At 46.0% G+C, this 27,974-nt stretch overlaps 1 protein-coding gene across 3 annotated transcripts in view; it reads left to right on the top strand.

Annotated features, from left to right (window-relative positions):
* Positions 1 to 27,974, top strand: part of TSNARE1 (t-SNARE domain containing 1) — a 635,428-nt gene that overhangs the window by 435,356 nt on the left and 172,098 nt on the right. For all 3 annotated transcript variants that reach the window (XM_054984298.1, XM_054984299.1, XM_054984301.1), the window contains exons 10-11: positions 13,332 to 13,404; positions 17,983 to 18,065. In XM_054984298.1, coding sequence (XP_054840273.1) covers positions 13,332 to 13,404; positions 17,983 to 18,065 — 156 coding nt within the window. The remainder of the gene's footprint in view (positions 1 to 13,331; positions 13,405 to 17,982; positions 18,066 to 27,974) is intronic.

Here is a 27,974-nt window from a genome sequence, read left to right as displayed (position 1 = left end):
TAAAACCTCTCTCTCTTTTTCACAGCGTGAGCTTCTCTGGCTTTGTTCTCTACACTTTACAATCCACACAGTTGGTGTTTCGTTTTGTTTCCAGAGGGGGCAGGGGAAATAGCTATATTTAGCTGTGGCCAGCAGGTGCCCTTGGATTTGTCATTGGTCCATATTGTGCACTTGTAACCAGCGTGCCCAGTTAGCGAAAAAAGTCTTACTGAGTTTTGAAACTTTGTGATCTTCAAATCAGAATGAGTCCTGGGCGCTTTCTCGATGTTGACCTCAGAACTTGATTTCTTTGTGATTTATTAACCAGCAAGTTATGAGGTGGGGAGTCCTGAATCTTAATCTGTAGACTGCCTCTTCTGGGAGTTACAGCTGACATTTTTGCTCTCTGCTTTCAAATATGAATTGTACATTCTCGGAGGCTGCAGCCATCTGGACCAATGATGTGGGGAGCCTTTGACTCTCACAAAAGGGAAGAAGAAAAGGGGTGCAATCCATGTTCGATAGCCAAGCTGAGTGTATTCCCTGTTCTCTAGAGAATCACCTCTCACAGCCTACCTTATGTACAACTCACTCTCTTCTCCCAGTTAGATATAAGTGGGAATGGCAATCCCTGAGCTATTTGATTCCTACTTGTATCTGACGAAGGGAGCTTCGAGCCTTGAAAATTTGTACCCTAGACCAGGGGTGGCCAAACTTGTTTAATGTAAGAGCCACACAGAATAAATATCAGATGTTTGAGAGCTGCAAGACATGATGCATTGAAGTGACTTAGAAGTGGGTTTAGGGGAGTGTCCTGAAAGTGACATCACAGGAAGGGGTGTGGGAGTGTCCTGAAAGTGATGTCACATCCTTGCTAGGCTTCACTCCCAAAGTCCCCAGGTATTTTCTGAGTCAGATCGGGCAACCCCAATATTTTTATTGAAAATATGAAAGACAAGGAAGGAAGGAAGGAAAATGGAGGGAAAGATATGGAAAGAAAGGAGGAAAGGGAGGGAAATAAACTAAACTAAAATGTATGGCTACAGCGATACTCAGAGACCTCTGGGAGCCGCCCAATATGTCTAGAAGAGCCACATGTGGCTCCCGAGCCACAGTTTGGCCACCTCTGCCCTAGACTTTTATTTTGGTCTTAAGATGCTATTGGACACTAATCTTGCTCTTCTACTGCAGACCAAGACATCTATATACCTGAAACAATCTTCTCCCAATGTTGATCCATTTTGCACATCTCTCTCCTTCCTTAGTTCTGAGTATGTACACCAAAGGCAAAGGGGAGATTTATTTTATGTGTGTGCATTTTTATATGCATCCATTGCACGCAGGTAAAAATGCAGCTTGTGATCTGCATTTGCAGATGCATTCCTAGCCACCACGGCCAATCCCTAAGCATAGGCTGACTTGGAATTTCTGCAATTCAATAAAAGTCTGCTTAAAAAGAGTATTAGTGTAGTAGACCCATTTTTATGATATTCTTCTACATGGATTTTTTTTTTAAAAAAATGTGGAACAACATGCAAAAATATGACTCCCTCGTTTCTATCGGTCATCAGAAGTTGGAAACTACTTGAAGGACTATATCACAATTTAGCTGAAAGTATATCTTGGCCGTTACATCATCAGGTTCAAGGTTAGATATTAGATTTGGTGTAGTCATTTACCCTTCAGACCTGCTTATTTAACAGAGTGTCATTTTCCAGACTGTTTTGTGCTAAAGAGATCGGTCAAAGTTCAAGCCTGTATATTTTTCAGAACCATTTCTCTGCAAGGTGGCATTCAGAGCTCAGGTATGCACTCATATGTTTTTTTTCCCCCTGATGTATGTTTTGGTTTATTTTTAATCCACCCTGAGCCTTTCGAAAGGAGTTGAATAGAATTTGGATTAAATCAATACATGTTTTGTTAACAATGGGGCTGGTTTACTGCCCCTTCTTTGGAGCTGAAAAATAATTCAGAGTTCCGAAGCACTCACATCAAATTTACAGGAGCCAGACCTGTACAGAACTGAATACATATTTCAGATTTACCGCTTCCAAATGCCAAAAGGCGATGCGACTCTCGGAGATCGATGATTTTCTTCAACAAAGGAAGTGCTTTCAAAACTGAATGACAAATTCTTTGGCAGTGCGGTCTTTTGCCAAACTCTTAGAAAGCGGTAACTCAAGTTCATATCATTTGAAACCATTGTAGTTCTGCCTGTTTTTATTCCTCCCTTCTTCCAGGGAGAACCGAGTGTCCTACCTGGTTCTCACTCTATTTTGTTACCCCAACAGTCCTGCAGGTAAAACTAAAAGAGAAAGTAGTCTGGTTGTTGTGGGTTTTCCGGGCTGTATTGCCATGGTCTTGGCATTGTGACACTGACAGATCTCTGTCTTTTGGTGCGACACCTCTGAAGATGCCAGCCACAGCTGCTGGCGAAACATCAGGAACTACAATGCCAAGACCACAGCAATACAACCCAGAAAACCCACAACAACCATCGTTCTCCAGCCGTGAAAGCCTTCGACAATACATAGAAAGTAGTCTGTCCAGAAATCACCCAGTGAGTTTCATGGGTGACCCATCTAAGTTCAAAACTGGAACCAGTTGAATGGTCTTAGATGCAGAGGAATAGCCCTGTTAGCCTGTGGTAGCAAAATCAAAAAGAGTCCAGTAGCACCTTTAAGACTAACCAATTTTATTGAGAACTTGATTCTCGAAAGCTTATGCTACAATAAAATTGGTTAGTCTTAAAGGTGCTACTGGACTCTTTTTGAGTAGAATGGTCTGACACTGTTTCTGCCAGAGGGCAGAGTCTGAGCTATTCATTACTTTCCGGTAACTGTCTTCCCCCCAGTATTTATTAAGTGCTGCTTTCCAAAGACTTCCCTTTTCAGCATCCTCCTCAGCTACATTTCTTGACTGGCTTCAAGATAGCTTTCAGGTTGTCCAATCTCATTGGCTGTGTAGTGTTGTGACATCATTCCCTTATCTCGTTCCATCATCCCATTATATCGTTCGATTTATATAACGTTCAGTTTATATACCGCCCTTCAGGACAACTTAATGCCCACTCAGAGCGCTTTACAAAGTGTGTTATGATCTTCTCGACAATCACCCTATGAGGTGGGTGGGGCTGAGAGAGCTCTGAGAAGCTGTGACTGCCCCAAGGTCACCCAGCTGGCTTCAGTTGGAGGAGCAGGGAATCAAACCTGGCTCTCCAGATTAGAGTCCTGCCACTCTTACTTCGGCAAACTGGCTTATCTTGTTTCATCATTCCATTAACTTGTTCCATCCACAGCTGCCTGAGTGTTGCTAACTAATTCAAAAGCCTTCCATGAAAATACTTCTAGGTGAGTAGGCATGTTGCTCCACAGTAGAAGAACAAGCTTCGAGTCCAATTGCACCTTAGAGACTTAAGTAAATTTCCAGGCTATGAACTTTCGAGAGTCAAAGCTCCCTTCGTCAGAGTCCTTTGACATCTGACAAAGGGAGCTTTGACTCTTGAAAGCTCATATCCTAGAAATCTTGTTGGTCTTGGAGGTTCTACTGGACTCAAATCCAATTCAAAAGGAAAGGGCTATGCTCAATCCTCCCTCCCCCACTGTATGCTGGTTTTCTATATGCAACTGATTGTTCTGATATGGTGGGGACATATCACCTCTTACAGTCGATAAAATTCGCCTGTCTCAGTATATTGCCTCCTGTTGCATCCTGTGTATCTTAGCTCTTAAATTCTTGGCACCACAAATTAAAAGGATCGCTAATGGCAGAGTGGAGAAAGACTTCTGTCTAGCTGAGACTTATCGTGGTATAGAGTCCAGTAGCACCTTTAAGACTAACCCACTTTATTGTAGCATAAGCTTTCGAAAACCACAGTTCTCTTTGTCATGCATCTGATGAAGAGAGGTGTGGTTCTTGAAAGCTTATGCAGCAATGAAGTTGGTTAGTCTTAAAGGTGCTACTGGACTCTTTACCATGGCCATTTTCACACTGTCTATAAATAGCGCGAGACTCATGGAAGGCTGCCGGCTTCCTCCCACGATTTTTAACACCATCCGATTACAAAATGCCATAAATCACTGTTTGTGCCATTTTGTAAACAGATGGCATCAAAAATCGCGCGAGAAAGCCAGCAGCCTTCCGTGAGTCTCGGTCTATTTATAGACAGTGTGAAAACGGCCTATTTTGCGACTAGCATGGCTAACTACTCTGGATCTATATCGTGATATAGATCCAGTTTGGTGATATAGATCCAGAGCCAGTTTGGTGTAGTGGTTAAGAGCGCAGGACTTTAATCTGGAGAGCCCGGTTTGATTCCCCACTCCTCCGCTTGAAGCCAGCTGGGTGACCTTGGGTCAGTCACAGCTTCTCAGAGCTATCTCAGCCCCACCCACCTCACAGGGTGTTTTGTTGTGGGGATAATAATAACATACTTTGTAAACCACTCTGAGTGGGCATTAAGTTGTCCTGAAAGACGCCATATAAATCGAATGTTGTCGTTGCCATTGTCGTTGCCGCCGCCGTTGTTGTTGTTGTTGTTGTTGTTATTATTATTATAGTCAGACTTGTATCTGGGAGACATGGGTTCCAATCCCCATGTGAACACACAAAGCTGCCTGATCAGACCTTGACAGTGCAATCCTAAGAAGAGTTACTCCAATCAAAGCCCATTGAAATCGATAGGCTTAGACTGGAGTGACTCTTCTTAGGATTGTACTGTAAGTCCATCAAATTGTCTATTCAGAGCAGTGGCAGCTTTCCAGAGTCTCAGGCTGAACTCTTTCACATCACCTACCACCTGATCCTTTTAACTCCAGATGCCAGGAATTAGACCTCTGGGACCTTCTGCATTCCAAGTAGATGTTCTACCACTGAGCCATGAGCCCTTCCTCTCTGGGCAACCGTGAGCTAGTCGCTCTCACTCAGTCCAACCTACCTCACAAGATGGGTACAGACAGTGTTAATCGGTCTGTAGCAGTGGAAAAGAGCAAGAGTCCAGTAGCTCCTGTAAGACTAACAAAATTAGTGGTAGGGTATGAGCTTTCGTGAGCCACGAATATTGTCAGGTTCTGGCAGATCCATATAGTACTCCACTGCACACACTCCAAGGTATGAGTTAAAGTAACTTTATTAGAGATCTATCGGTATCAGCATACTCATTGGCAGAAGTGATGTATGGAAATTTGGAGGAGTTAATTATAGGGAAAGTTCCCCTCCTTAGGATAGGGACGGTTGAGGTTTGGGCGCAAAGGGGTCAGGAAGGGGAGGAAGGGCTTTCCAGACAGGAGGGGAGAGGGACCGGAGGAGAGAAGCAAAAATGAAGTCATTTTCAGTTCCCAGGCTCAAGCCGGCCTTCAAGAACACTCTCTCACTGGCTGTGAAAACGGAAGTAAGTGCCGCCGGAGGCACCTGCAAGATAAGCAAATCCCAGCCAGACAGGCTATCAATATGCAACTTCATGTACTCTCAGAAGATCAGTACCCAGCACAGAACACAGAGAAACACATGACAGATATGTAGGGAGACATATATGACAGATATAACGGGGACTGCACCGCTTTTGAGGAACGGAAATGGAATCTTTGTGTATCTGTACAGGATTGGATATAGGAATGCATTGTATCATCCTTGTATTGAGAAAGGGCCATAGCTCAGTGCTAAAACGATATACTTACATAGTGCCCCAGTCCCTGATAGCTCCAGTTCAATGGATCCCAATCAGCAGAGCTCAGATGGATGCACCCTGGAGAGCAGCTGCCAGTCAAAGTAAATAATACTGAGTTTGATGGGAAAAGATCAGCCCTGGCACCATGGTTTCTGGCACCCGTGGCTGCCCCTACATGCGCGCACACATAGTGTGCTGACGTGCCGCCAGACTGCGTGATGACATCATTGCATGATGACTCCATCACGTAGCAAGCCAGCCCCATTGGCCGATGGGTGGCTGGGATGGCGCGTGGAGGCTGCCCGTGCTCCCAGTCAGGTGCGGCGGGTGGCTGGGGAGGTTCCACACGCTGTCCCAGATGCCTGGCCTGTGGCTGCTGCGCCCGGCCAGGGGCGTATGTTGGTGGCTGCGGCGGTGGTGGCAGCGCGGGGCTGGCTGGCTGCAGCAGCTGTGGGCCAGGCACCCCCGCTCCGTGGCGCGTGCCTCCACCCCGGCACCCCCTCCGGCGCCCCCTTTGGTGCCTCAGCACCTGCAGTACCCGCCTCACCACCTCAGTGGTGGTGCCAGCCTGGAAAAGATATAGGGTTGCCAACATCTAGGTGGTATCTACAACAAAAAGGTGGGGGCTGGAGATCTCCCAGAATTACAACTGATCTCCAGGTGACAGGCATCAATTCTCCTGGAGAAAATGGCTGCTTTAGAAGGTGGACTCCAGGGCATTATACTCTATTGAAGCCCCTCCCCTTCCTAAACCTTGCCCTTTCCAGGCTCCGCCCCCCCTCCAGGAATTTCCCAATCTGGAGCTAGAAAGATAAGACCATTTCAGATGTTCAATCAATGCCTCTTAAAATGTGTAACTTCTGCCAGATCATGACTGGATACCCTTTTTATTAGTGTCACTAAAACTTTTTCCCCACTCAGCGGTTATGAATATTAGCATAAATAATTAAAAGTCGATTCTATTGGAGACAAAAAGTGTCAGCTAAATTTATGGGATGTTACGCATTGCTTTGTTCCATCCCCTCCCCTTCCTTTTTTCTTTGCATTTTTTCCCCTGCGTTTGTTCACGGGCTCAGGGTGTTCAGTAATTCACAATGGTTCTCTCAGGCTTTATTACAAATTAATGAGATTCTTACTGCATTACATAATTAAGTACCGGAGTATTCACAGCTGCATAATGAACTCTCCCCAAAAGAGCATAGATCCACTTGGCACCTCTTATGAATTCATCACAGGGGACAGCTTGGCTGTCCAAACAGCAGGATGGAAATGATCAATGTGTTCGGACGCCACAGGTTCTAATCCCAGAAGGCCCCACGGTTGCAAATGAAATGGGTGCCGCGCAGTTTAATACGTGCGTGAATGGTTCTCAAGGGAACTTCTAATAACCGAGCTGGGGAAAAGAGCCTCTTCTAAGGAAGTCCCATGACGAGCAAATTCAGGAAGATGGGAAAGTATTTTTTCAGTCCACACAACTCACTACATCTAGTGTGGCATTGTGACTCCCACACTAGAGATCCCTTTGGTTCGAAAATGTCCATGCTGCCTCTCCAGAGACCAGCAAGAGAAGACTCACACAAGATAAAAGCAGTACCATGGTGAAAATGTAAAACTACAAGCATAGACATTGTCAATATTTAACACAACAAGAAAAGAAGCCAGGAGTTCACCTGAGACATTGAAAATCTGCCTAAAATGGTATTTGGTAGCATAAAATAGTATTTGAAAAACATCCTTCCTGCTTGAGTGAACATTTCTGTTGGTTTGGGTTGGCATTCCCCAATAAATGCTTTATTAGCCCCTCTCCCTGTTTGTGTTTCTCTACGTGTTTAACAGCTTGTATATATACTAGTAACAAATTCAATTGTAGGGAAAATACAACGGGCTATAGAAAGGGGAAAGCGGGCAAGTGGGCATTGCCTCCTCCTCTGTGACTGATCTCAGCTGGATGAAAGGGGGAGTGGGCATTGCCTCCTGCTCCACGCCTGACCCCTGTCGGGTCAGGTCATCGGGTGGGCATTGCCACCTACTATGCACCTGATTCTGGCCAGGTGAAGAGGCGGCTGGTATTGTCACCTGCTCTGAGCCTGATCCTGGCTGGGTGAAGGCGGGGGATGGGCATTGCCGCCTGCCCTTCTCCTGATCCCGGCTAGATGAAGGGGGAGTGGGCATTGCCTCCTGCTCCATGCCATCATCCAGCCAGGGTCAGGTGGAGGGTGGTCATTGCCAATTCCTCCACTCCTGATCCCTGATGAGTGAAGGTGTCAGGTGGTTATTGCCACCTGCTACGCACCTGGAGCTTGACTTGTCATTGTTGCTGCTGGTACGTAGAGAGAGAAGATGTGTGATAGATGACCTTTGAGTTTGACAGTTAGTTGAGTCGTATGGTGTAAGAGGAAGACTGGTGTTTGGATTATTGGTTCTCTGGAGTGCCAGTCTTGTATTATGATTTCCTTCTGAAAACTGTGGTTATCTGGTTTTCATGGATGTCAGGAAATCAGGATAGGACTCATGAGCCACCCCCCCACACTGTTTATTTGTAGAGAGACTTTAGACACAATGCGGCAACCACGGCCACAGCCATTGGCTGCTATGGCCGGGTGCCATCCTTTGCCTCCCTGGAAGGTTAAGGGGCAGCCTCTCCTTCCTGGGCATCCAGGCATTGTCAGAAGAGGCAGAGCCAGATGCCTTATAAGGTGGCTCTGCCCCTCACAGTACTCTCAGTCTGTGCCTCGTGCTCAGCCCACCCACCATACCCTGCAGCAGGGCAGATTTAGCCAGTCGCCATTTATGGGGCCAGGTAGGCATTTTTTCCAGGTAGGCAATTTTCACCGAATTGGGTTATGATTAGGGGTGGTTTTTCACCTACCTTGCACTGCAGACAGAGGTTGTGGTAGAGGTGTAACTAATTTGGCCACTGGCAGGTTAGAGTGGGGGGAAATGAGAGTGGACCGGTGAGCACCCTTGGCATCTCCCCATTGGTGGAGAATTGGGGTCTGTCAGGAGCGGCTGTGGCTTCCCTCAGGCTCCATGGCTTGGGGTGTTTGAAGCTTTAAGGGGCAAACCATTTTGCCTGGCTGGCCGGCTCACACCCAGGGCAGTGGGTCTCACCCAGATAGGTTCAAGGAGGAGGTCCCAATGTGACCGCTGGCTTGAACAGTACCGCTAGTTAGGCCCCCTTTGCCGTGTTAACTGTTTATGTTGTTGCTTTAATAGAGTGGCCCTTTAGTACCCAAGCCTTGTGTCTGCCTCTTCATTCCAAATAGGGTGGCAAACAGGGGAGTGGTGGATATTTACAGGGAAGGGTTTTAGTTAAGCATAACTTTATATATATATATATATATATATATATATATATATATATATATATGACAGAAACCCACAGTGTGGAGTCAGGCGATGTTAAATCACAGGACAACAGTTGGTTGGCAGCCCCAAATATCAGGAGATATTATTATGCTACATGTATAATGGCATATAATTAATGGTTTGGCGGAGATCAGACTAAGATCGTTTGTGAAACGGAGCAGCTAGGAACAGTCTGCCCTGCAAGTAGCTGGATATGGAAAGATAAAAGATACCAAGATGATCCTGGAATCAATGTTATATGGATAACTAACTGTCAGGCTATGGATGACAGGATACAGCAAATAGATCTCTGGACCATTGCATCAAGACACAAGTTCTTGGTCAAAATGGCTTTTATTCAGAAATCAGGTCATTTCCATATACAGGTCCATAGTTTACTTAGAAGCAAGGTAGACATCTAAGCAGCATGAGTAGAAGTTGACAGGAATGACATCATGTGTGAGAAACTTCTCTTTTAACATTCTAGTTTACTCCTTTCTCCCCCCTCCCAACCGTAAACAATACTTTGACGCTCTCTTGGTGTGAGAACGTTTCACATATTTGTGATATCACGTTGAGTTACTAGGAAGCAAGACACAGCACTGTCTGGGAATGAGCACAAGGTCATAAACACTGGAAGCTGTTACAGTCCAACAGATAAACACCTGTGAAAGCCTGAGAAAAGAATAGTTATGGCACTAGCAAAGTGGTATTGAGCTATAGCAAGATAGTTTGTGTTCAGCAGAACAGAAGCAAAATTTGCATGGATGGGGCTCAGACATAACACTAACCATAAAATGTAACCTATACTTGCCTACCTGGAACCCACATTTTGTTCATAGGTGAACAAGCATTCATGTCTTTTAATCCAGCGGCACCTAAGAGATCAACGAGATTTTCAGAGTATAAGCTTTTGAGCATAAGGCCTCCCTTCTTCAGAGTGTTGACTTTTTAAAGCTTATACCTTGAAAATCCTGTTGGTCTCTAAGATGCCACTGGACTCAAATCCTGCTGTTCTACTGCAGACCAACAACGCCTAACTATGCATTACTGCCTGCCTGTCCCCCACACCCCTTCTGGCAGTACTGTTTAGTAGATACAACTATGATCATGGAGCTCTTCAGCAATGAGCCCTCACTCCATGTGGTCTGTGCCTCTCCCCCAAAGGGCTATATGGCAGAGATGCTAGGAAAAGTAGAAGGCAGTAGGAAAAGAGGAAGACCTAAAATGAGATGGCTTGACTCAATAAAAGAAGCCACGTCCTCCAGTTTGCAGGATCTGAGCAAGTCTGTTAATGATAGGACGTTTGGGAGGTTTTTCATTCATAGGGTCGCCATATGTCGGAGGTGACTTGACAGCACTTGACACACACACAGTTCTGTGAGCCTAAAGCAGGTGACCAGAGTCCAGAGGATCTATCAAGGATGACTCCAAACCTGTTTTTAGGGCTCTGAGTATGATATGTTCCCTGGAGGCTGCTCCATTCAGCAGACAAACATCTACTGGTGATCCCTGGCCCTAAGGAGGTCTGCCTTACCTCAACCAGGGCCAGGACTTTTTTGGCCCCAGCACCAACCTGGAGGAACTCATTGTCTGTGGAAACTTGTGCCCGGTTGGACTTGCTATCTTTCTGCCAAGTCTACAAGGCAGAGATGTTCTACCAGGTATATGGTGGTTGAGGCAGGCGGGCTACCAAACCAGCCTCCTTTTGGGAGGGGGCATTGTCCTCCCAGATTGTGTACTCATCTGGTAGCTGGCCACCCTGCCCCACGAATTTGTTAATGTCCAACGGATTGTGAAATATGCGTGTGACTGTTTTAATGGATTATTGTATTGACTGATGGTTGAATTTATGCTACCTTTTTAAATTGCATCTGTTATATCGCTGTGATCCACTCTGAGCTCGCTTGCAGGGAGAGCAGAATATAAATTTAATAAAATAAAAATAAGTAAAAATAAATATCACTGGGTCTAGTTTATTGGTGCCTTGAGCGGTTGTGGGTGGTCAGAGCGTCAATTAAAGCTATCACAGATCTTATCAAGAGAAACGAGCAAGACTCCAGTAGCACCTAGAAGACTAACAACATTTGAGGTAGGGTATGAGCTTTCAGGAACCACAGATCACTTCTTCAGATACCAAGAAGAAATGAGCTGTGACTCATGAAAGCTTACTTTCTGTGGGCCAAGCCACACATGACGAATGACACTTGAACAGCAAGTGTATTTCTCCCTGTTCACTTGCCCTCCACTCAATCCACTTGCCGTTCAAGTGTCATTCATCATGTGTAGCTTGGCCCTGAGACTCATGAGAGCCAGTTTGGTGTAGTGGTTAAGAGCATGGGACTCTAATCTGGAGAGCCGGGTTTGATTCCCCACTCCTCCACTTCAAGCCAGCCGGGTGACCTTGGGGCATTCACAGCTCTCTGGAGCTCTCTCAGCCCCACCCACCTCACAGGGTGTTTTGTTGTGGGTATAATAATGGCATACTTTGTAAACCGCTCTGAGTGGGCATTAAGTTGGCCTGAAGGGTGGAATATAAATCAAATGTTGTTGTTATACACCCTACCACAAATGTTGTTAGTCTTATAGGTGCTCCAGGACTCTTGCTCTTTTCTACTGCTACAGACAGACTTAACACGGCTACTCGCCTTGATCTTAACAAGAGAGTAATGGGAGATGGGAAAGGGTACAGCTGCCAACCTCTAGGTAGGGCAAAACAGAGAGGCATTCCCCAGAGGAAATGAACCAAATCAGCCAAAAGAATTCCCAGGGAATAGTATAAAGACCCACAATCAAGAAACTTAAATTTCAATTCATGTACTAAGGAATACTTCAATACAAAAGTGTTTATATCTACTTGTGCACTTCTAAATATGAAAACTGACCAATAACCAATCAAGTACAACAACAATAAATTTAACATCCGACCGTAAAGCTAGTTGAAGTGACAAAGTCTGAGGGCCAAGCTACAAGTGACGAATGACACTTGAACAGCAAGTGTATTTCTCCCTGTTCACTTGCACTCCACTCAATCCACTTGCCATTCAAGTGTCATTTGTCACTTGTAGCTTGGCCCTCAGTCTCTAGTACTGCCACATGAACATAACAATGAAGTCTTGGGAATCGGAAACAATGCCAAATCCACAAAAAATCCTCTTCTGGAGGTGGTTTCTTTGATTAGCAGAGAAGGGAGCTGGGCATTGCAAGTGAGAGTCCATTTGTGTGTGTGTGTGTGCTTGTGTGTGTTTTAATCTGAAATTACTGTTGCCGATGTCTTTGTGCTTCTGTAGTATTCGCCGAATATCAGAGGCGATTAGATGTTCATGCAGAGGTAAAATGTTACTAAAATTTCTCCTGAGGCATAATGCAAAGCAAAAAATGGAGGTTCCTCCATAGGCACAACATCTACATTTTGAAAGAAGCAGAATTTCATTCAGAAATTGATTTAAATGAATGCATGTTAAATTATAACTAAATTGGAGCAGCCCAGTGGCGCAGAGCGATAAGTGGCAGTATTGCAGTCCAAGCTCTGCTCAGGACCTGAGTTCGATCCCAGCGGAAGCGGGGTTCAGGTAGCTGGCTCAAGGTTGGCTCAGGGCCAAACTACAAGGGATGAATGACACTTGAACGGCAAGTATCCCTCCGTGTTCACTTGCCCTCCATTTGCTCTCCACTAGATCCACTTGCCGTTCAAGTGTCATTCGTCACTTGTAGCTTGGCCCTCAGCCTTCCATCCTTCCGAGGTTGGTGAAATGAGTACCCAGTTTCCTGGGGGTAAAGTGTAGATGACTGGGGAAGGCAAAGACAAACCACCCCATAACAAAAAACTCTGCCAAGAAAATGTCGTGATGCAATGTCCCCCCATGGGTCAGTAATGACCCAGTGCTTGCACAAGGGACTACCTTCACCTTTTACTTATGTTAAATTGTAGCTAAATTGGATGGACGCTCCCTTTCTTCCCTCTCTTTTCCTTGTGTTTTGTTTTATCTTCTTGTTGTGATTTGTTGTTGTGCAAAAATATAAAACAGAATTACTTTGAATAAGCCTAATTCAATTTTTCATGGAGTTTTGTAGACCTCCAAATTTGAAACAGAAAGTTTTGGGAAATTAAAAACTTTCCATAAGCAACGTTCAGGCTGCAGAAAAATTTCTTCTGAAGTGGACTTCCCGCTCAGCCAAACCCCCTGAGGAATTTTGAGAGAGGTGAAAGGACTCTTGATGTGACCAAGGAAAAGTCCCAGTTGAGGTCTCTTCAGCCCTGTTTAAATATCTGTTTTGCAGGCCCTGTGTACTCCAGTTATACCAAGCCCTCTAACTCTTTATTTGTTTTCTTTTACAGAATGACATGTTGGATGTTAACCAAATCATTAAAGATCTGGCCTCCATGGTGTATGAGCAGGGAGACACAATAGGTAAATGTCAATTTATGGATATTTTTTCCCACCTTTGTGGAGGGAGGTTGTTCTTTAAATCTTGGACAGTATCAGAAAATCGTGTCCTCATGAAAATGCCACATCTGTGTTGGACAATAAATGGCCTGAATGTGCAATGCAGCTTCTCAACTCTCTGTGAAAATAACAGGGGGAATTCTTTGGCTTCATTGTTGCCTTCCCCTGAAGTGATTAAATGGTTGAGATTAGACATGGGTACGAATCGGAAAAAAAAGAACCACGTGATTCGTGGTTCATCGTGTTCTATGAACCACGAACCACGAATTTCCATGAACTTTCCCTAGTTCATGAATCGGTTTGTGGAATTTCAAACACCCGGCACCCGCTGCTGAAGCTGGCGTGGGGTGTTTGAAACTGACAGCCCCCTTCTCCTGTTGGAAACAGCAAGAGAAGGCTGTCACTTTCAAAACACCCCACGCCGGCTTCATCTGATCGGGTGAAGCCAGTGCGGGGTGTATGAAAGTCGCAACCTTCCTCAGTTGCTTGCCCTCATGTGACAGCCCTTGTAGGTGGAGGAACCATCTGTGTGAACTGATACCACCGTACTGATTGTGGTGACTTGTACCCATAAATCTTCAAGCAGATCTTAATGCCCTCACCTGCATTCTGGTATGGACCTTGTAGTGGTGGTGGAAAGTGCCGTCAAATCATAGCTGACTTGTGATTAGAGATGGGCACGATCCGCATTACGATCGAAAAAAACCCACAATAATGGCGATCGCGCGATCGTGACCCTGCGGATTGTGACGGCCAACGATCCATCAATGGGGAGAGGCCTGGATCATTGTGTTCGGGCTCGGATCGGGGATCCAGACACTCAGGCGCCAGCAATCTATTCCCCTGGCAACGGAGCCAGGGGGAAGCCTGAGCTCTGTTTTCCCTCCGTCTGTCACCCTGGAAACCCGAATGGGTGCGGCCCGCTTTGGCCTCCACAATCCACGGATTGGGAACGGGAGATGATCGATGTGGATTGTTAATTTGGGATCGTCGCCGGCACTGATCCACGATCAGCTGTATCGTTAATTTTTTTTGGATCGTGCCCATCTCTACTTGTGATGACTCCCACTGGGGTTTTCAAGGCAAAAGACTCAAAAAGGTGGTTTGCCATTGCCTGCCTCTGCAACCCTGGTCTTTCTTGGTGGTCTCCCATTCAATTACTAACCAAGGCCAACTCTGCTTATCTTCCGAGATCTGACAAGATCGGGCTTACTTGGGCTATGCAGGTCAGGGCGGACCATATCGTACTGATTCTCAAATTTGTTCAATGGATCCAGTTAAACCCTTGCATCCTTTCCTTCATCTGAGGGCCAATCTACAAGTGACAAATGACACTTGAACGGCAAGTGGATTGAGTGGAGGGCAAGTGAACAGGGAGAAATACACTTGCCGTTCAAGTGTCATTCGTCATGTGTAGCTTGGCCTTCAGAAGCTCTGATGTGTTTTCATTGTTGAGTGCCCTCTGGCATTCCAAAGGCTTGTCTGGTATGTGGCACTTTCCAGTGGTCATAGATGATTGGCCTCTGCATACACCCAAGAAGCTCAAAACCACCTGTGCTGTATTACGGAATTCTGTTTACTGCCTGGCAGGATTATGTTAATCCAGCAAAATTCCTTAATCAACATTTACTACAGCATGCATGTGGATAGTTAAGTAGTTTTCATGGCAGCTGATTCTGCGAATTATACAAGGAAGAAATTGCTCTTCAGCAATTTCAAAGGCTATGCTACGGACATTGAGGAAAATATGTAATAATTCTGAATGGAAAGGATGCTACTGCTGTGTACCTGCTCTCTTCCTTGGAAAATTGCCTGCTTTCTGTACCTTCCTTGAGGCTGGTGTGTTGTATGTCAGCTTGAGAAAGAACATTTTCAGAATATAGGTCCGATGCTTTTAAACAGCCCGTCTGCAAGAGTTATCAGTGGCTGTTTCAGTAGAACATGCAAGACCAGTTCATTCCAGAGAACCTTCTTGGGAGGCTAATGAAAGACTGAGGGCCAAGCTACAAGTGACAAATGACACTTGAACAGCAAGTGGATTGAGTGGAGGGCAAGTGAACAGGGAGAAATACACTTGCCGTTCAAGTGTCATTCATCACTTGTAGCTTGACCCTGGGCTTGTTGGCAGAGGGTATCAGCTCCTGTCTCGATCACCCTCTGCTCCAGCTAAGCCAATAACGTAGCCCTGCTTTTTCACCACGCTGCTGCTCTGCAAAGAAGGACAGAGTTGGTGGTCTGGGCCAAGCCATGAGTATTCAGAGGAGGCCAAATATTGTAAGAAGGGTACAGGCTGAGATCAGCTTGATATTGACTAAAGCAAAAAGTTACACTGACTTAGGAGCCGAGTTCCGATCTGAGGATGTGGACAGGCAAAGAACTCCATTAACCCTTGGTGTCACCTGACATTTTTTTGGATCTAATACCTGAAGTACCACTTCAGGCTGCATATAAATTTCCCCTATGGGAAAATAGAAACTCCCTCGGGGTCTTTCAGGTCAGGAAAATTGCACAGGGGTTTAAGCCCCCTTTCCCTATGTGCTTAAGTCCATGAGCCAGAGAGATAAGTTTAAAAATCACTGGGAGCTGTGAACACAAAATTCCCAGTGCACATCTGATTTTGCAGGACCCTAAAACAGTATAATGTTAAGAGCGGCAGGACTCTCATCTGGTTTGATTCCCCACTCCTCCCCTTGAAGCCAGCTGGGGGACCTTGGGTCAGTCACAGCTTCTTTGAGCTCTGTCAGCCTCACCCACCTCACAGGGTGTTTTGTTGTTGTGGGGATAATAATAACATACTTTGTAAACCACTCTGAGTGGGCATTAAGTTGTCCTGAAGGGGGGGGGGTATATACATCGAATGTTATTATTATATTATTATAAACCCAGAAGTGGTGTCAACATGTCAGCATGATACTCTGGGTTCCTACAGTATCACCCTAGTGCAGTGATGTCACTTCTGGATTTGCAGCAATGGGGACAAGGGCAGGCCCTAAGCTAATGGGTTCCAACTGGCACAGACAATCACTTAGGTATACAAGCTCAAGAAATGGTCCATGGTAGGGTCCACTGAAACTGATTCTGATTAGACCATCCTCACGGGTCAGGAAGCTGAGCTGGCCACGTCAGAGGCAAAGCTGTGGGCTGGCAAGTGGTCATGCCCAAGAAGCAGTAGGGCCAGAGGTAGAAAGCATAGTAGAGGCAGGCAGGAAATCAAGGCGAAGTAAGCAGGCATTGCTAAACAACAACTGCACTTATATACTGCTCTTCTAGACAATTTGGGGCCTCACCGAGTGCAGTGAACAAGGTAGTCAGGGCCAGCACCATCACTGAAGCGGTGAGGCGGGTGCCATGGGTGCTGGGGTGCTGGAAGGGGTGCCGAGGGCGGAGGCGTGTGCCATGGAGCTGGCTTGCCTGGCCCACAGCTGCTGCAGCTGGCCAGCCCTGTGCTGGCACCGCCATACACCCCTGGCCGAGCGCAGCAGCCGCAGGCCAGGTATGGTAGGCATCTGCGGTGTGTGGAGTGCCGGCAGCCTCCATGCACCGTCCCAGCCGCCCACCGGCCAGTGGGGCAGGCTTTGCTGTGTGATGATGTCGTCGCGCGGTGACGTCATCACACAGGCCAGGAGCACGCGCGTGCACTATGTGCGCACGCATGCGGGGGGCAGCCATGGGCGCCAGAAATCCTGGCGCTTCCCCTGAAGGTAGTGTTATTGTTATCCCCACAATACAGTTGGGGAGCTGGGCAGAGCGGAGGGGCTCACCCAAGGCCACCTGCTGAGCTCATGGCAGGAGTGGGATTCGAACCAGCAGAGTGCTGATTTGCAACCCAACCACTATGATACAGCAGCTCCCTTATAATAGTAACCGTGCTTATATACTGCCCTTCTGGACAGATGAGTGCCCCACTCAGAGCAATGAACTAAATCAGTGTCATTATTATCCCCACAATACAGCTGGGGAGCTGGGGCTGAGAGGAGTGGCTTCCCCAAGGCCACCAGCTGAACTCATGGCACTAGAGGGATTCGAACCAGCAGAGTGCTGATTCCCAGCCCAGCCACCGAACCACTATGCTACAGCAGCTCCCTTATAATAATAACTGTGCTTATATACCACTCCTCTACACAGATTAGTGCCCCATTCAGAGCAGTGTATGAAGTCAGTGTTATTACTATCTCCAGAATATAGCTGGGGAGCTGGGCCGAGAGGAGCAGCTCACCCAAGGCCACCGATTGAGCTCTTTGTAACCTCTCATTATGCCTAGCCAAGTTTGGAGCCTTATTTCAAAGGAAATATCTTTTCAGCCAAAGAGCCACTTCTGTTAGAGGTAGGCTGCATGGACAGAAGGAAAACTTTCAACCTACCTGAGTCTTGTGCTAGAATATAGGGCACTAAGTTGTTTTGTATAAAAATTTCTCTTTACAAAAAGGGAGTAGAAAAAATAAGCGACAAGAAAGCCTGTCCAATCTTGCTGTGCCTTCTGGCAAATTGCTGGATCTCTTCATTTTCGACCATATAATTACCTTCTATTATCTTAATTTGCAGATAGCATTGAAGCCAACCTCGAGACGGCGTCTTCTAATGTAGAATCTGCCAACGAGCAATTGGCTAAAGCCAGTCAGCACCAAGTAAGTTAATCTTTAAAAATATATATATATATATATTTTTCCTCCCTCTAAAGTTGCACTCAAATAATCACACCACTGAAATGGACAATTTGGACCTGGCAGCTAACCAGCAGTTCTGTCTGTAGTGCTTTGGAAGCAATGTGAAGCATATCCCTAAACCAAAAGCTTAACCTATTTTTTCCCCCTCCATGATTTAAATGACTTTTGTGTTGGCAGCTTACATTAAAGTCATCATTTTGAGGTCTGCATATTAAACAGACTTTTCCCTCTAGAAAACGATGCAATTAGCTAGTGTTGTTCTTTGAACGCTGGCATTAAAACACATTATTTGTGTGTGCATGTTCTTTTTTGGGGGGGGGGCAGATCTCTAACTAGGCAACGGATTGCAAAGATCAGTGTTACCAATTGACAAGGTACTCGTGGGAAATAGGATTTCAGCAGCTCTCTTTGTCTGCAAATATCAGGGGTCTGTTTGCATTGGAAGAGGAATGAAGCAAGTACATGCGAGCCCCTAGATGTATTTGAAAAGAACTAGGCCACAAAACAAGTGTACTTGCTAGAGTTGCCATGGAACTTTGGAAAGCAAAATGTATTCCAAATGGAAGCGAAAAACAGCTAAAAGGACTCTGCTTTTCCCTGAGAACTCAAGGATAGAGATGGGCACGATCTGAATTACGATTTCAACCCCCCCCCCCTCCCGATTTTGGCATTTTCACCATCGTGACTCAGCTAATCGGTTCTGTCCATGGCAACCGATCCAGCCGTCAGGAGTTTGCTAGTTCGGGACTTGATTGGATGGGTCAGTTTCTGTTCAGAATTGCAGACACTCTGGCACTAGTAATTAATTCCCGGGGCAACGGAATCAGGAAATGAGCTGTGTTTGCCCTCCTTCTGTCACCCTCGAAACACGAATGGAAGCCCAGCTTTCCTTGATTAGCAGGCTTCCTTCCAAACACGGAACAGCAACCCAGGGGAGGGAGGGGGAAGGGGGTGGGCACAAAGGAAAGGCAAAAGGCAGCGCGGGAGGCTGGGAGGCCACCTGCGCTGTTCGTCTTTCCCCAGGACAAGGGGCGCGTGGGCAAGCCAGCCGCCCCTTGTCCTGGGGAAAGGCAAAAGGCAGCGCGGTAGGCTGGGAGGCCGCCTGCACCGTTCGACTTTCCCCAGGACAAGGGGCATGTGGACAAGCCGGCCGCCCCTTGTCTTGAGGGGCAGGTGAACGGCGCGGGCAGCCTCCGAGCCACTCGTGCTGCTGCCAGCTCCGCAGTGCACTGGGACAGCCGGCTTGCTGTGTGGGCAGAGTCAACTCAGGACTCGGAGCGTGCGCGCGCACACAACATCCTGACTACGATTGCTCTGGGCGCTGGCCTCCCCGATTCCCGATTCCGGACCGGAAACGAGACTTAATCGGTTAGAACTGGGAACCTGCTTTCGGCGGCAGCCCAGATCCACGAACAGCTAGATCGGAATGTTTTTTTGGATCGTGCCCATGTCTACTCAAGGATTTCTTATGATTTCTTAAGGCATAGAGATCTCTGTAAATCTCACACTACCACTGTGAGCATTAGGTGGCAAAGACTGCTGGGCATCACTTCCTGTTTGGGAACAGGAAGTGATGTCACAGTGCTGTAGGACTTTCCAATTACTGGAGTGTTAATCCTGTTTAATTCTTGTATGCATTCTAAAATGGGGAGGACTAGTGGTTTTTTTTTACAATGTCTGTGTGAATTGCTCTTGTTTAGACCATTTTAAGTTTTAAAAAAATCTGATTAAATGTTGGTTAGAAACAGGCCGGGACTGATTGCAGGAAAGGAGAATCAGATTTACACCAGTTGAAATGTTGTAAATCTTGCCTCAACTTTAATGCCAGTTTGAATTTCTGAGGATTTTACCTTTGATGTGGTGGCGGAGTTTCTTTGGCATAGGGGAAGCAGGAAGAACCCAAAGCCATACAGATTAAAACCAGACACACATACACACAGCCGTCAGAGTGTTGTCAGTTCAGTCCATATGGTCTATTTTGATGAATGGGATATCCCAATCCCATGTTTGTGATGGATGAAGAACTCGGTTGCTCTAGGGATATGCATAAGAATCTAGAAAATGAATAGATCCTAGAGATGTGCATGAAAGACTGCTGCATGTGGAAATATTATCGTTTCTTTTTCCTTTAAGCCTTGTCTCTTTATTGCAGTTGAGATTTTTTTTGAGGGGTAGAACATGGCTTTCTTCCTATCCTTTGTCTCTGCATTATGTATACGGCATCGGAACGATTGCAAATTCTTTGCATCAAATGCAGCACAATTAAAGCAACCAAAATGTATTTAGATTCCCAGACATTTGTGCAAAGCCTGTTTGTGTATTGTTGTGTTTGCTGATATGAATTCTTTGTTGGCCCTGATTCTCTGTCTGTTGGATCGCAGGCTAGGTTCATGCATGCTGGAGAGTGAGGAGGTAGCATTATGAAATGGTAACATGAACAAATGCACACAGCAGGCAGGGAAATTCCATGTAATTTTTGCAGCAGGGAGAATGGTTCTACCACTTTTGTGCTGGTTTTCTACTTGCAGGGAGTTTGTTGTTGCTGTCGTTAGGGGCATATTCCAACATGTGATCATCCATTGGCAGTCTGAAATGGTTCAGTCCATTCTACTGTCTCCAGTATCTGTAGGGTTGCTAGGTCCCCTTACCCTCCCTGTGGAAGGTGGGAGACCTGGCACTCACCTTTGGTGTTGTGCTTTCGCACGTGCTTTGTGTGCACGCACCTGGACTGCACGATGATGTCACTTCTGGGAACTGACATCATCACACAGGGCATTGTGCCACCCCTGGGAGCACTCCCAATCTCTGCAACGGACCAATTTCAGCCCCAAATGGGTTCAATTTGACCTGCTGTGGAGCGTGGGAGAGCTGATGGAAGGGCCCTGGAGAACTCCTGTGCTTCAGAGTGGGCCAATTTAGGCCCCAAATGGGGCCAATTTAGGCCCCAAATGGGCCCAATTTGGCCTGTTTGGGGCCCAAATTGGTCCACTATGGAGAGCGGGAGCACTGCTCAGGAGCTCGCTGCGTCACCCGGGAACATGCCGCACTACCCGGGAGCATGACCAGGAGGTGCATTCCCCCACCTTTCCCCCCACCAGCCAGGTAAGTTTGGAAAACCAGACTTAACTATACTGTAAGCATCTCAGGGCAGAGATCTGACCCTTTTGTTCAGTCACTCTTCAAACCAGCCTGTGTACAGATAGATGATGATGATTTTGAAGATGATGGGAATGAAAATAACAACAAACTAATCTCCCACTGTTGTTGTTGTTGTTGTTGTTGTTGTTGTTGTTGTTGTTGTTGTTGTTGTTGTTGTTGTTGTTGTTGTTGTTGTTGTTGTTATCACAGATGTTTGGGCTGGATTTTTTGGAATCCTTCACTGACTTGGATTTTATCCAAGAATCTAGGAGCCGGTGAGATATCGCCTTAGTATATGGCATGTTCCAAGTAATGTGTCTGTTTCCAACTGTTGTTGTTGTCGTCGTCGTCGTTATTAAGATCACATCTTTAAGGAGCCATTGTGGCAAATGAAGGCCTTGAGTGTGTCCCAGTCCTGATAAGGGAAGAGCTGGGGCTTCTAATCCACATTAATGAAGTGCAAGCCGGTTAAATTTCCCTGTGCTTTGTTAACAAGAAAAGCAACCTGTGACATTGTTTTGTGCAAGCAGCGTGCATGTGTTATTTTCCATTTTGGTATTGTTTTAATTTCCATTTCCAAGTAGCTAAGAGCAGGTGGGCCCAATAAAACTTCGCACTTTTGTTTTTCCGGCCTGCCGCTCTTGCTGAGTACACAAGCCGGCCTTTGATTACAGGTGCCTGAACGTTATCGGTTTTCAAGACAGTTTGTGTGCACCTGCGGTGTTTGTATTTACCTGAATGCAACCCTTTTCTCCAACAGCTGCTTCCCTTGGAAGTGTTGGCAGCCAATTCGGCTGCAGCCCCCGGTTGATAAATGAAGCAAACGAACAGGGCAACTTAACCTTTGCAAATTCTGAACCGTGATGTTTATTCAAGCCCCTTCCCCTTTGCTTTAACTCTCCCTTCTTCCTCCTCTAAATAATGGATCTGTAATCAAATATTCATGGGGCCAGAGTTGTTTGGGGCTTTGAGATGTCAAACACTCGGATGCCTCTAAGGATCAAGGTGCAATCTTGCAGGAAAACTGCAGCTGCAGTTGGACAGCTGTGCATTCTGTGTTGATTACGAAGAGCAGGTGTGAGTGTGTGCTTTTTAAAAATGGCTTTGCATTTAATATTTGGCAGTTCAAGGGAACAAGCTTGGGGGGGAACAAGGTGTGATTTCAACACAGTAGACTTTCTAGCGGCAGACACTCTTGACTAAGGTTGCCAGCCCAGCGCAGGCAACTGCCAGGAGAATAGCAGGATGCAGACTGGATGAAATAGCATTGTGCAATGTTGCAACGCCATTTCTAGCTGCGTAACCAGAAGTGATGTCACTGCATTACACAGAGCTATATGGTTTTCCTGAAAATTCTATGATAAAAACCGTAGAGATTGGGAAATTCCTAGAACACCATGACAATTTCACTTCTGAGTTTCTAGCTCTAGACTGGACTACTGTAATGCACTCTACGCTGGGCTTCCCTTGAGCCTGATCCGGCGGTTACAACTGGTGCAGAATGCAGCAGGGCGAGTTATTACCAGAACACCAATATGGGAGCATATAACACCGGTACTGCACCAGCTGCACTGGCTACCGGTGGAGTACCAAATCAGGTTCAAGGTTTTGATACTAACCTATAAAGCCCTAAGTGGACTGGGACCGTCGTACCTGCGGGACCGCCTCTCCCCATATGAGCCCCAGAGGACTCTTCACTCGAGCAACAAACATCTGTTAAAGATCCCTGGCCCTAGGGAGGCCCGCCTAGCATCGACCAGGGCCAGGGCATTTTCGGCCCTGGCCCCAACCTGGTGGAACGCTCTGTTTTGCAAGGCCAGGGCCCACCAGGACTTGTTATCATTTCGCTGGGCCTGCAAGACGGAGCTGTTCCGCCAGGCATATGGGTGATGCTGGGCAGTATCTTTATATGATCGCTGTAATCTGCTCTATAGACGGTGATAGGTGAATGTATAACGTGCTGCTATGTTTTTATTTTTGATAGCTGTATTTACATGGTGCTAATATATGTTTTAAATGAATGATATGTATTATTTATATTTTTAATGGCTACTGCTGGTGATTGTGTAGTGTGTTTTAAATTGTGATCCGCCCTGAGCCCACTTGGTTGGGGAGGGCGGACTATAAATTTAAGTAAGTAAATAAATAAATAGCTGGAATAGTTGCCACAACATTGTGCAACACAATCACCCCCCCCCCCATATTCCCCCACTGCTCTATTGATCTACAGTGCACATCTGGCAACCCTTCTCTTGACTGTCTTGGGGGAAATGCAGAAGCTGAGATCTGGTTCATACAAATCTGGGCCAATAGTGGAGGGGTGGCATAGTCAAACCTTACCGCAAAGATAATAAGATTTTACATCAAGTCTACTTAATTGACACATCCCTTTTCCTTGAGTGAGCAGGGGTAGGGCTGCCTGCTGTGAGCTCCCTTTGCCCACTGACACTCAATTGGTGCCAGGGAATATTTTTAAAGGTGTATCACAAGTGTGACATCACTTCCAGGGAAAACACAAAAGTGATCGCAGGCAGTTCTAGGAACTGGAAGGAACTCCAGGGAAGCACTATAGGTCATGAATCATGTAGAAAACAATGCATTGTTATGCAGCCTTCGCTCGATTCAGCATCTGCCGTTATGCAATTAATGGTTTAAGTGCAAGTCAAAAGTGGATGAAGGAAACGTCGGAGTGTATATATACCATCTTTGAGAAAGGGATTCCAGAAACGGGATTCTTCACCGGTTTTCCCGTCAGATGGATATTGTTTTCTACATGATTCATGACCCTGGCCATTCATATTGACGTATTGAATTGTATCGGATTGAATCCTCCTGCTTACAGACTTATGATTGGAAGTTATATGGCTGTGGACGATTAACTAGTTGTTATACTAGCACTGAGCACTTTATGGCTCTTGCAATGAAGACTGTATGAATGTATTGATACAACATTGAATTATGAATGGGTATTGAACATTGTACGAACTGCACATATATTGGAAATTTGTCATGACTGTATTGATTATATGAATGTTTACAATTGAAGTGGTTGTCGTTGGGTAGTCTTGAATTCCTTTGCTTGCTAACCTGCTTCTGTTATCTTTGTAATTTAGGCAAGGCCAAAGAAGTGCTTAATATATCATATGGTCCACTTATGCACCATTTTGACCCAGTTACAATGATGGATATTGACAGGATCCTGGGATCTGTGAAAGCCACCATTTGTGCACTGGATCCTTGCAGTGCACAATGACCCCTTGATGTCTATCGTAAATCAGTCATTAACTTCATGCACCTTCCCTCAGCGACTCAAAGAGGTGGTCATCCATCCAGTACTTAAAAAAAAAATCCTTAGACAGAAATGATGTAGCCAATTATAACTAGAGATGGGCACGAACAGCAATACAAAAAAAAAAAAGCCACGAACAGCCCAATCTGTTGTTTGTGAACAAGCTGTTCGCGAGGCCCCATTCTAAATGAACAGGTGGTCATTGCAAGCCTCATTCGTTGCTGTTCGTCAAGCCAGGCAGTCTGGCACCTGCAATCAATTCTCTTGGCAACTTAGGCAGGGATTGTCTGAACTCTGTCTGAACTCCTGCTGTTGCCCTGGAAATCTCAATCTAAGCTCAATTTAGCTTGATAGGCGGGTCTTCCTTTCAAGTGTGGAACTCCAAATTTGTTACAACAAGGGAGCAAAGAGCAAGGGGGAGGGGGGCTCCCTGCTCTGGCTTTGGAGAGGGAGAGACAGCTGCTGTTGGCATATTGATAGAGAGTACATTGGAGCTTGAATTTTCTTTGTGTGTGGTGGGATAGGGATCTACCCCTTCAAGTTCCAGGGCTGCTGCCAGGCTCTGGGCCAAGCTATTATTTATTATTGGTACCTTTCCTGCTGTCTACTCAGGTCAGGCTTCTGGGAGTGGTGCAGTAGGGATCTTGACTTGGATGATGGCTGCAGGAGAGCCTGCTGGCCCCCACGAACAGCCAACCACGAACATGTTCGTGAATAGGGCCATGTTTGCTGTTGTTCGTGAGTCCCTGTTCATGGATGGCAATGAACATCATGTTCATTTTTTTTCCCGTTCGTGCCCATCTCTAATTATAGCCCAGTCTCTAATCTGACTTTTCTAAGTGAAGTGATTGAGGGAGCAGTAGCAGACCAATTCTGAGTCTTCTTACTAACTTGGGTGCTGTGGAACATTTTCAGTTTGGTTTCAGGCAAGGCTGTGAGACAGAGATGGCTCCAGTGGCTCTAGTTGATGACCTCCATCTGAATCTAGACAAATGACATGCTTCTTTGTTGTCTCTCCTTGATCTACCTTCAGTTTTTGATAGAGTAGATCATGCCATCCTGCAAGGTGATTGGAGGCAGAAGTGAGTATTGAGGAGGAGGATGATTTGATTTATATACCATCCTTCAGAACAACCTAATGCCACACTCAGAGTGGTTTACAAAGTTATTATTATCCTCATAACAATCACCCTGTGAGGTGGATGGGGCTGAGAGAGCTCTGAAAGAGCTGTGACTGACCTAAAGTCACCCGGCTGGCTTCAAGAGGAGGAGCAGGGAATCAAACCTGGCTCTCCAGATTCGAGTCCTGCCAGTCTTCACCACTACACCAAAGATGTGCCTTGGACTGGCTTAAATTGTTCCTCATGAAACAGATTCAAATGGTTGCTGTTGAAGAACGGCTATTTTCAGTGCAGGAACTGTCTTGTGAGTTCTTATCGACAATGTTATTCAACCCCTATGTAAAGCCTTTAGGAGAAATAATTTATGGCTTTGGAATTGGAAGTTACCAATACGCGGGTGGCAACTAGCTGTCTGTCTCTCTATATCAATCCCGTGCTGATGCAGTAGTGGTCTTGAGACAAGACAGAAATGATGCTGGTTGGGAAGATGGAGATATTGAAGGACACTGAGCTCCTCACTTTTGATGGAGTGCAGTTGATCCTTGCTGACTCAATTAAGAGTCCAGGGGTTATATTGGATCCAGCACTGCCATTGGAGAAGCAAGGTAATTGTATTACAACCCCCCCCCCCCCCCACACACACACACACTTTCTACCAAACTCAGGCTAGCCCTGGAGTTGGCCCTCTACTTTGACACAGCTGATCTGGCCACCTGGATCCATGCCACAGTAACATTGAGACTAGATTATAGTGGTGCAGTCTACAAAGATCTCCCCTCCAAGTCAACTGGGAGACTCTTGTTGGTGCAGAATGCCACAGCTCAGTTACTATCAGGAGCCAGGCACAACATATGTATTACTGCTACTCATTGGCTACCCATCAGTTACCAGGCTCAGATCAAGGTCCCAGATAACTGGTCCCAAATATTTGTAGATTTGCCTCTCTCTCTATGCTCTGCCATGGCAGTTTCTCTCATCTGAACAGGGCTTCTGCAGGTGCCACCCTGCAAATGGGTAAAATCAATTAGTCTCTCTACAAGGGACACCTCGGTGCATGTTCGTCAAGTATAGGGAGATGCGTTGTTAGCCAGGAAGCATAGTTTAAAAAAACAGAGCCAGCAGAGATTGCTCTTCAGAGGGTTTGTTAATTTCATCTTTGCCTTCCAAAGGCTCTGTCAATTTCCCCTCTCCAGTCTAAAATTGTATGGGATGGCAACCAGAGGGCAGCGAGGAATGGAAATGGGCTGGAGCTGCCTTCCAGAGCCGGGCTTGGACCTGGAGAGGTTATAATGGGCTGAAGTTTCCCTCCTGGCATTTCACAGCCCCTTCACACAGCTCCAGTGTATATTATTTGGTGCAGAAAGATGCCTGGTAAAGGGAAAAGAACTGTGAACTGAGTAGTTTCTATGTAGTTTAATAAGTCATATTAAAATGCTTATAATAACAACAACAACAACAACAACATTCGATTTATATACCACCCTTCAAGACAACAATGCCCACTCAAAGCAGTTTACAAAGTATGCTATTAAACCCACAACAACCATACGCTATTATTATCCTCATGACAATCACCCTGTGAGGAGGGTGGGGCTGAGAGAGCTCCAGAGAGCTGTGGCTAGCTCAAGGTCACCCAGCTGGCTTCAAGTAGAGGAGTGGGGAATCAAACCGAGGGCTCCAGATTAGAGTCCCGCGCTCTTAACCACTACACCAAACTGGCTCTTATGCTTTGTTTCAGCATGGTTTTCAGCTCTGTTTTGGTTTTTTCTGGCCTTCAAATTTCTGTAATCCATACCCTGTTGCATTGTTTTTGAATGTGTCCCAGTGAGAAAGGCAGACTACAAATGACATTATATACGGTTTGTGTGTGTGTGCCATTAGTGCAAAGACATTATGTCATTTCCGGTGAAAACCAGGAAGTGATGTTGTGACTCTCTGATACCATATGGTAAAACCATAGAGTTTCTGATGATTCCTAGAAAGGCAAAACATCACTTCCGGGTTTCCCTTAGAAGTGACATAATGCTCTCATGCCAATAGTGATTTTTTTCATGTTTTCTCCCGCCAGCCAATCGAGTGGTGGTGGGCAGCGGGGTTTGCAGGCTAGAAGTCTATCGCCATACTGGGACACCTGGCAACCCTATGGTTATATCATGGCAAATGGCCCTAAGCTACCTTAAAAAAAATAACAACTGCAACCTCAGAACAATTCCATCAAGTGATGCAAACTTCCAAAGTTGGACCACACCAATGACTGATGTAACGAATTACAGTGAGCGCAAGAGCAAAGAATGCTGCTTCATCAGGAGGAAATGAGCGCCC

The sequence above is a fragment of the Eublepharis macularius genome, chromosome 7 (genome assembly GCF_028583425.1).
Source record: "Eublepharis macularius isolate TG4126 chromosome 7, MPM_Emac_v1.0, whole genome shotgun sequence".
NCBI lineage: Eukaryota > Metazoa > Chordata > Lepidosauria > Squamata > Eublepharidae > Eublepharis > Eublepharis macularius.
The sequence above is the reverse complement of the archived record's forward strand: the minus strand, read 5'-3'. Positions and strand labels throughout refer to the sequence as shown.